General features: G+C 45.2%; 1 protein-coding gene across 2 annotated transcripts in view; it reads left to right on the top strand.

The window, feature by feature from the left end:
* The first annotated feature begins 6,374 nt into the window (after positions 1-6,374).
* The window catches only part of Etfa (electron transfer flavoprotein subunit alpha), a 77,775-nt gene continuing 73,912 nt past the window's right edge, over positions 6,375-10,237 (top strand). For both annotated transcript variants that reach the window (XM_008823425.3, XM_029558812.1), the window contains exon 1: positions 6,375-6,529. In XM_008823425.3, coding sequence (XP_008821647.1) covers positions 6,491-6,529 — 39 coding nt within the window. In that variant the 5' untranslated portion in view covers positions 6,375-6,490. The remainder of the gene's footprint in view (positions 6,530-10,237) is intronic.

The following is a 10,237-nucleotide window of genomic DNA, read 5'->3' as shown; positions in this document are numbered from 1 at the left end:
ATTAAATATAAGCACAGAGGGGACTGGAGAGATGGCTTGGTGGCTAAGAGCAGTGGGTGCTCTTGCAGAACACTGGGATTCCAGTCCCAGTACCCATGGCTGCTAAACAATTGTCTGTAACTCTGGTTCCAGGGGATTCGATGCCCTCTTCTGTCTTCTGTGGGCACTGCATGTCACAGGTGCACTTAAATACATACACATAGGCAATACACTCATACACATAAAATTAAAAATAAATTTAAAAAATAAAAAAACTAAAATCACAAAAGTGGCCATTCATGTCTTGTTCCTTATTTTAAAAAGAACTGTTTTCATTTCCCCCATTTAATATAATGTTGGCTCTCGGTTTGTCATATATAGCTTTTATTAAGTTGAGATATATTCCTTTTATTCCTAGCTTCTTCTGTGCTTTTATTATGAAGGGATGCTGAGCTTTGCCAAAGGCTTTTTTCTGCATCTGTTGAGATGATCATATGATTTCTGTCCTTAGGTCTATTTTTCTAGTTTTTCTGATGGTTGCTGTATTATAGTAAGTGCTTGGTATGTTAATGTACACATATATCACATCTTTTAGCATGGATACACAATACTTTGCTATCTAATTCAACAACAGAGTAATTCATGTTCTATTGGATTACTGCTCAACGTACCCACTAGTCCAATGTCTACCTCTTGCCCAATTCTGCTTCTATCTCATTCCTAACACTGCTGTGCATCCTAGATCATACCTGAACATGCACTCTCACCTTTTCTCAGAGCCTGCTTCCTAGAGAAACAGGAGTGCAGGAGCTGTCTGAAAAGGCAGACAATATAAGATGGGGCTCCAGAGACAACTTCTCTTTGGCACACTGGCACTGAGGACTCCACCATTGCTGGTATCAGGAACACAGATAACCTTTAGTATAAGGTGGTGGTCCACCTGCTACAAGATATACTAGTGTTGAACTGGAATTGTGTGCTTCTAATAATGTACTAGACATCTGAGAACTTTGGGAAGATAGCAACTACAAGAAGATGGATTTGGGAGTGGATAAGATGCCTTAGGAAAATAGTACAAAAGACCAGGAATGCTTAACAGTTCATTGGGAGCCATGTACAGACTCTAGAGGATCTCCTTGACAGTATACAATGGGATGAACACCAAGGATTTGAACTTTAACGATCATCTCACATTTAAGACACCAGGATTGTCCCTGAAGAATCCAGATTAAGCCTGGAGGATGGTAGAATACCCAAACTCATTCAAGTAATAGCTGTCTGGCAGTCACCACACCCATTCTAGTATCTCTACTAGACACAGTGCCAAATACATTTTAATGGTCATTAATTTGGCAAGTGAGTTCTTTTCTATCTCTATGAGAAAAGAAGATTCAAGATAGCATGTAACCATGTAGAATGAACAGCAGTATACATTTACAGTTTTGCCTCAGGGCAGTGTTAACTTTCAGCATCTGTCATAACAGCTTGACGAGATCTAGACCATCTGGAAAAACTGCAAAACATCACATTGATCTATTACATCCATGACATCATGTTAATTTACCCAGATGGACAAAAAGTGAATAGCACATTAGAGGCCTTCATCTGATACACGTACTTCAGTGTGTGTTTGTAAGTCCTCTAAAGATGCGGGGGGTTGCTACATCAGAAGATTTTTATGGGTCCAGAGTCAGGCATATGCTAGGTTATCCCATTCAAATGAAAAGATAAATAATTGCATCTTGCATTTCCCACCATGAAGATGGAAACCTAATGCCTGATATCTGGATATAGTATATTCCACACCTGAAAAATACTGCTCCAGCTTACATACTAGTGATGCAGAAGCTGCTGTGTTAGAGTGCCCTCAGAGATGAAGAGTCACAGTAGGCCTAGTTACAGTGCAGATAGTCCTAATACTTGGCCACGAATGTTTCCACAGACAGTAATACTAATAAAAAAAGATGTGGTGTAGAGTTTATGGCAAACTCCACTGTGAGAGTCTGAAGACAAGCCCCTGTGGCACTGGAGCCAGGCATGACATCTGAAGCAGAAATTCATGTCTTGAAAAAACCAAAACAAAAAACCATCAAATAACAACAAAAATTTCTGCGTGCTACTGGGCTTGATGACATCAAGTAACCAAATGCTAGTCATTATCCATCATGATTTGGACTCTGTAAAGCCCACTAAATCAGAATATCAGGTACAAAGAAGCAATCTGCTCTAGGATGGAACTGGTACATTGAAGAATGAGTGAAAGTAGGCCCAGAGAGCACAGCAACTTGTAAAACTGGAAGCCTGGACCATGGCCACTGTTACACCAGCTACAAGTAATGCTTATGGCCATAAGCAGGGAACCTTTATGTAGCTTGTGGAGACTCTGTTGAGTACGTGAATTCAGATTGCCAACAGAGGGCAGGTACACTTAGCCTTGCTTAGGGACAGCATTGAAACAATGGGGAGGGAAGATAATTTTAATGAGTAGCACTTCAGAAGGTATGCTTGGTCATCCACTTTATGTGGACACATAAGGATCCCAAGTTTACAATATACATGAAGTCAAGGGCCATGATGAATGGCCTACCTGCCAAACCAGTAGCTAGAATATTGGAAAGCTGGGAACAAGTTTTAGGATAGAGGCACAAAGACGAATGTATAAAAGAATCTATCTTAAGCCGGGTGTGGTGGTGCACGTCTTTAATCCCAGCACTTGGGAAGGCAGAGGCAGGTGGATCTTTGTGAGTTTGAGGCCAGCCTGGTCTACATAGTGAGTTCCAGGACAGCTGGGGCTACAAGGAGACCCTGTCTCAAAAAAGACAAAAAAAAAAAAGAATCTATCTTAGACAAAAAATGTCTAGGCCAGCTGACTTGGCCAATCTTTGCCTTTACCCACTCAGTGCTGGCACTAAGGGCACATGCCTTCCATGATCACAGTGACAGAAATGTACAAAGGCAGTAGGAGCCTAATACATGGGCTCCCCTTTACAAAGGCTGAGGCAACTACTTATGATGGTTAATCAATCTTCAGTCAAATTGACTGGATTTAGAATCACCTAGGAGATATACCTCAGAGCATGTCTGTGAGGGAGTTAAGCCAAAGAGGTTTATCTGGAGGGGGTAGCTCCACCTTGAATGTGGGAAGCTCTATCCCATGGGCTAGGGCCCCAAGCTGAATGAAAAGGAAAAAGGAGGGAGTCAGCTGAACACCAGCATTCATTTCTCTCTGCTTCCTGCCTCGGGTACTCATGACCAGCAGCTTCTCGTTCCTGGTCCACACAGAGCTGCTCTTACAGCCTTACCTTTCTCATCATGATGGACTGCACCCCCAAACTGTGAGCCAAAAGAAATTCTTCTGTAAGTTTTTCATTGGGTGTTTGTACAATGAGAAAAGCAACTGATACACTATTGCAGTGGCTGAACGAGCCCCCAGCATGGTTCATTCTTCCAGGAGACCAACAGGCTCTGTGGTGTAAATTGGCTACATTAAACCCCTCTACTCTATGAGAGCAATGACTCATTCTGACAGGTATCAATACAGATTCTGGTTCTGTTCAACTTTCCTGTCCACAGGCCCTAGGCTAGCACCACTGTCTAGCATCTGATCTACCAGCACTGGAGCCAATGTAACCATCATATCAGACTATAGCCCTAATTGATTGTAATGGCAGAGTAGAAATTAGATGATCATAGCATCCAAGTCACAGACTTTATATCTGCTATTCTGACAGACATTTGAATGACTTGCTGAGGGCCTACTTGAAGCTACAGCTTTCAGGCAGGACTTCACAAGGACTGGGGTTCATCTTTCAGAGTGCCTTGAATCTTGACTCCTGATTCACAGTCATTTCTATGGCACTGTGACTCTAGGTCCTATGGAGTTAGACTTTGTTTCCAAAAGAGAAACCTTCTACCAGATGACTTAACAAGAGTTTTATCAAACTACAGCTGTCACCTGGGCAGTTTGGGCATTTATTGTAGGGTCTAGAAATCAGGAAGTAAAGTTATCATTTTGGTCAATACTGATCTAAGAGTCATTTGGGTGCCTTTTAATGCTCCCGTGTAGAACTGTGACAGTATACAAGCAAGTGCAGCACAGTAGCCTTGGCTTGAGAAAGGCCTGGTGGTTAGGGGCCCAGGTCGTCAGCACATGAGGCACCAGGTTATCCCCAAGCCCTGTAGAGATGCTAGCAGAGAGAAGAGGATTTAAAATGATACTGAATATCCTGGTTTGTCTCTCCATTGCTATGACAAAACACTCTGACCAATACCAACTTGGGGAGGAAAGGGTTTATTTAGCTTACATATCCCGGGTCACAGTGGGAGCCCAAGGTAGGAACTCAGGGCAGGAACCTGGAGGCAGGAGCTGGAGCACAGGCCATGGAGAATCGCTGCTTACTGGCTTGCTCCCCTGGCCCCTGCTCAGCCTGCTTTCTTATGCAACACAGGCCCACCTGCCCAGGGGTAGCACCACCCACAGTGGGCTGGGCCCTCCCACATCACTCATCAAGAAGATGCCCTTCAGACATGGCCACAGGCGAGTTCAATAGAGACAATCCCCCAATTGAGGCTCCTTCAACCCGGGTGTGTCAAGTTGACACTAAAGCTATCCAGCACAGCGAGGAAAGACATGATGGGGCCCAGGGGTCGCTCCCAGCCAAGGGTGCCAACCTTCTGCTTCCGCAGGAATTCTAGAGGGGTTATGCCTAAAACTGGCCTGTGGGGAGGAAAGAGCTATTTTTCCTGACAGAGTGAAATCAGTCTTCAAGGACTAGCCATGACAACTTTTCTCTCCTCCCTCCTTTTCCTCTCTTTTCCTTTGTACATTATACAAACATTTCTACAAATAGAGAACAGCCACACAGAACCCAGCTAATAGAAAGTATGCATCCTGCCACCAAAGCATCTCATAGCAGAGTGGAAAGAAAATTGTCTGATATCAATGTTTCCATACACACATTTCTCTGGTACTTGACTTACATGTAAATGTGGAAAAGCTATCTGTATCCCTCCCTCCTGACCTTCCCTAGGGATATTCTTCTGTCTTTAGAGTGAAGTCTGGTCACTTGTTACAGGCAGACCATTTTCTGTGTCTTTCTCTATACTAGCCCCACTCTGCCTGGAACCACCATGCCCCATGGGCATTGTGCATCTGCTAGGCACCACTGCTGCTGATTCACTGGAGCCTGGGAGGTGCCAGAGCAGTCCCATGGGGTAGGGGAAGGAAGAATTGCTCTGTTTTTGCCTTGTCACTTAGGCAGAAGGGCTTTAGCTCACACAATTTTTAGACTTTTAAAAATTAAAATAATTCCTTTTGGTTTTTACTTAAAGTACTTTCCCCTGTTCCTTCCACTTCCATAGGGCTCAGATTTGAGTTCTGGGTTGGAAGGCAAATACACTGACAAATAGAATACTGTTGCTTCTCCCATTGACAGCTTCATTGGGGTTGGCGCAGCTTCAGCCCTCCTCAGGGCTACAGACTTGTTTAAAATGGGTTCTCATCCGGTTCAGAAGACTAGGAGAGTGAAGAAGAGAAAGGATTAATTCATTCCAGGGGATCAGAGAAGGCCTTACAGAGGCCTACTTGAGCCAGTTCTTCACGAAACAGACCCCTGTTTTGAGACCCCTGTTTTGAGTTTCGAGGGACGTTCTGGGGTATCCAGAAGGCTGATGGACAGGCAGATTCAAAGATCAGGAGAGATTCTGCAGCACAGGCATTGATGCCAGGAGATGACGGTGGAAAGGACAAGGTGGCTCTCTAGGTAGCCCCTTACTCAAAGTCGTCTCTAGCCCTCTGATGTAGCCCATCTCCAGTCATTCTGCCTCTTTCTGCGGGCAGCACACAAAAATCCTGCCGTTTGTAACGGGGTCTTCCATCGTACTCCTCCCCTGCTAAGCCCACTGTTTCCTTCTTCCAGAATCCAAATCAATTATCACCCACCCACGCGACGACCCCTCCCCTTTAAGTAGCAATGATATACTCATTTGCATGTTTCCTCAGGGTCCTAGTCTCCCAAAGCAGGACAACGAAAGCATCCTTAAACTTCCTTCACCTGACAGTGTTTGGCACATTACTAGTAGCAGAGTTGTGAATAAACGAGCAATGAAAAGAATGAATGGAGCGAGAGGACCGTCCTCACGGATGGAAAGTTCTGCACAGCTGTCCAGTTCGCCCAGACATTGTCATCACGGTTCGCCGGAGACCCAGTCACAGCCCAGACGCCTGCAAGAGGCGGGCGCGGCCTCAGCAATTCCGCCGCTCCCAGACCGAGTTTCCCCGCGCACACCCTCTCCTTTGCCCCACTCCCAAGTCCATTAACTTCCCGCTCTCCTCATTGGCTGCGTGACCGTCCAATGGGCAAGCGGGACGCGCTAGCTCGCAGTCCCAGCTGGGCGGGCGGTGGGTAGGGGTGTCTCCGCGCGTTCTCGCGTCTCGCGAGCGTTCAGGTGATCGCCGGCCCCGCACATCCCTGAGGCCGAGGGTGCAGCTGGGCTGACGAGAGCCGACACTATGTTCCGAGCAGCGGCACCTGGGCGGCTCCGGTGGGCGGTGAGTCCGGACGGGGAGGCCCGAGCAGCGGCCGCCCCGCTTCAGCCCGCTGCCCGTCCGCGTTCAGGGGAAGGTCACGGGCTTTCAGCTCCGACCCCCCGCGGGGCAGTACCTGGCCCGGCCCGAGATCAAGTTCCGGGGCCTCTGGGCTTGACCTCTTCTGGGCCGCCCGCCGGGCGGAGGTCGGCAGTTGTGGACCCGCGTCGCCACCTGCCCCTTCCGGCCCCTTCCCACGGTCCAGGTTCACTCTCGGCTGAGGTTCTCACGCTGGCTGGAGGCGGACGGCTGCGCCCCAGGGAGTCCTGATCGTCCCTGGGCTCGCGCGCCCTTGCGACCTGGGCACCTGCTTCTGAGGGGAGTGTCCCTGGACGCCCTGGAGCGGCTCCAGGTCAAGGGTAGGGGCGGGGTGGGCGGCGCTTGCGCACCAGCTCTGCTTGCAGTCCTGTGGGCTGGGAGGCGGAGCGGGGGTTGCCTAGCCTGTGGTCCAGTCTGTAACTGCTTATCCTGGGAAGTTTTTGATGCTTTCAAGTGTTTACCTTTCTATTTTCTGCGGACTAACAAAATATAGTTTTGTCCTAGTAGTGTGAGAGAACGTACCCTTGGACCCTTGGAGATTGACCAATGACAAGTCAGTAATTTATGGAACCTGTAGATTTTCCAGTTTACATTCAGGTTAGGAGAGAAACAAGATTGTTAACTTTGTGGTAAAAACTATCCAGACGTTTTGCAATTTTTCTACCTTTTTATTTTTTCTTTTGGTACGTATTTTCCCAATCAGCACTTGGATTTTTCCTCCTAGGACAGCGTGTGGTCTTCTTAGGAATCTGAAAACTTATTTGTTTACTATTTTATTTTATATTTTGTCGTGCCTGTTTCTTGTTCCATAAAAAGTTGTCCCCCTTTCAAAAAAGTTCAAACTCACATCCTTCAGTTTCCGTCCCATCTTTCTCCCAACAGATTATTTTTGGTTTTTCAAGACGGGGTGTAACCCCAGCTGTGTAGATCAGGCTGACAGCATTCTCAGAGATCCGCCTGCCTCTGCCTCCCCAGTGCTGGGCTTAAAGCAGGCATCACCAGCCTGGCCCAACAGCTTTTTTTTTGGAGGAAAATTGCAAGCACCAGAACCAGACCTGGAGAATCTACCTATCCAGTAATAAGGCAATCATGTGGACAGATTTCATGTCCAGTATAATTGTGATGAAGGAATTTTAGGACTCGGTACCCTTGTAAAGCTCCTGGAAGAAGTCCACACAGTTAGCCAATATTTATACGTAGATAGTATTTCCAAACCTTTGTTGTGCTTTGTTAAGGGTCATGACCTTGACCTATTTTTTAAAAATCTGAAGTCAGGCTTAGTGAAGTAGCTGCTCTGAAGTCATTAAGAATATTTTAGAGATTTGAATTTCAAGCAAAAAGTAGATGGTGGGAACACATTAAAATGGATACACACAATACACATTTAGCTTCTCAAATTTTAAAATAATTTCAGTTACAGAAAACCCACAAGAATAGTACAAAAAAATTCTCAAAACCCTTCCCTAAATATCACCAACTGTTAACAGTTGACACACTTGCTGTCTCTATGTATGTGCACATTTTCTAAACTACTTGAGGGTATTTGTGAACACAGCCTTTAATTCTAAACGATTCAGAGGCCTGAAGGTTTTCACTCAGTAGCAGAGTATATGCCTTCTGTTAGATGGATAATACTACAAAACCAGAGAAATAAGTAAAAGAAACAAGGAAGTTCACTTTCCTAACCACAGTGTAACTGGCAAAAGCAGCAAGTTTAACATTGCTAAGGTGCACTTCCCAATTTCCAGACATTCACATGTTGCCAGTCTTCTTCATGTCATTTATAGCATTTTTTCTAATTCTGTTCTAAAATAGCACATTTCTTTTTAGTTTTCATGTCCCTTTAGTCTTTGTTAAAAGAGTTATGCAGTCTTTCTTTGACTTCAATGACATTGATTTTTTAAAAAAAAATACTGTATTATTATTTTATATGCATGTATGTATGTACTGCCTGCATATAGGTAGGTGCACCCATGTCGTGCAGTGCCCGAGGAGGACAGAAGAGGCTGTCGGGGCCCCTGGAACTGGAGTTAATGGACAGTTGTTAGCTGCCATGTGGGTGCTGGGATTTGAACCTGGGTCTTATGCAAGAACAGTCAGTGCTCTTAACTGCTGAGGCATCTTTCTAGCCTCGACTTTGATATTTTTGTAGAGCATAGGCCTTCTGTTTCGTAGACTTACTCAATTTAGGCCTGTCTGGTATTTTCCTTGTGACTAGATAGAGTCGGATCTTGTATTCTTGATAGAAATACCACAGATATGATTTGTATTCTCGGTGTATTGAACTGAGTACATTAGCAGGCACACAACTTTGGTTTATCCTGTTACTGGTGATATTAACTTACTTAGGTAATACATTGTTTGCCACATTTTTCCAATATCAAGTATCCTTTCTTTGTGATTTTAAGCTATTTAAACAATTAATGGGGAGGTACATTGAGACTATGTAACTTTCCTGTTCCTCACTAATTTTAGTAACTATTTTTTTAAAATTTACTATTTTTATGTGTATGAGTGGATGTATGTATTTTATGTGTACCTGGATGTATATAAGTGCACCTGTGTCATGCAGTGCCCATGGAGGTCAGAGGAGGGTGTCAGATTCCCTTGGACTGGAGTTACAGATGCTTATTAGCTTCCATATGGGTGCTGGGAACCGAACCTGGGTCCTCTACAAGAACAGCCAGTGCTCTTAACTGCTGAGCCATGTCTCCGACCCCCCCCCCTTTAAAATATTTTTTTATAGTTTTAGCAACTGTTCTTTTTTTGAGGGTGGGGGAAGAGGGGGCACAGGGTCTCCCTGTTGCCTCAGCTGGCCTGGAACTCTATGTAGACCAGGCTGGCTTCCATTTTACAGAGAGCCACCTGCCTCTGCCTCTTGAGTGCTGGGATTAAAGGTGTATGCCACCATGTCTGACTCCAACTGTTAATTTTTGACTGATAAATACTGTGATACAAAATGATGATTTTCAAATCCATAATTTCTTCTTTGTTTATTAATTAGCATTCTACTGCAAGGAAAAACATTCTCTGGTGTATTTATGGACTCAGGGATCTATATGTAATAGGTTTTCATCCCTTATTACCATTACTTTGATGTTCTGCTTCTTTACATATTTATCTCTACTCCTAAATTGTGTATGTATGTGTGCATATGTGTGTTATGCATGTTTATATGTGTGTGGGTGCAAAGTGTGTGTTCAGGTGAGTGTGCATGTGTGTGCATGTATGTGTGCAGAACTCTATGGAGTCAAGTAGTCTAGCTAGCCAGCTTGCCCCAAGATCACCTGTCTCTGCCTCTTGAATGCTGGGATTACAGGTAGGCACTGCTCCTGCCCGGTTTTTATGGGAGTTTTGGGAATTTGAACTCTTGTCTTCACACTTTCGTGGAAAACACTTGATATCCACTGAACTACTTCTTTAGTCCCTACTCTAAAAATGTAGGGGGCTGGCTGGGGGTGATGGCTCACACCTTTAATTCCAGCACTTGGGAGGCAGAGGCTGGTGGATCTCTGTGAGTTCAAGACCAGCCTGGTCTACATAGTGAGTTCCAGGCCAGCTGGGGCTACAGGGAGACCCTGTCTCAAAAAGACACCCCCCCATATATATGGGGCTGGAGAGATGGCTCATTGG

The sequence above is a fragment of the Nannospalax galili genome, unplaced genomic scaffold, assembly GCF_000622305.1.
Source record: "Nannospalax galili isolate Female #2095 unplaced genomic scaffold, S.galili_v1.0 scaffold28, whole genome shotgun sequence".
NCBI classification, from domain to species: Eukaryota; Metazoa; Chordata; class Mammalia; order Rodentia; family Spalacidae; genus Nannospalax; species Nannospalax galili.
Note: the sequence above shows the minus strand (reverse complement) of the source record. Positions and strands in the feature narration are given on the sequence as shown.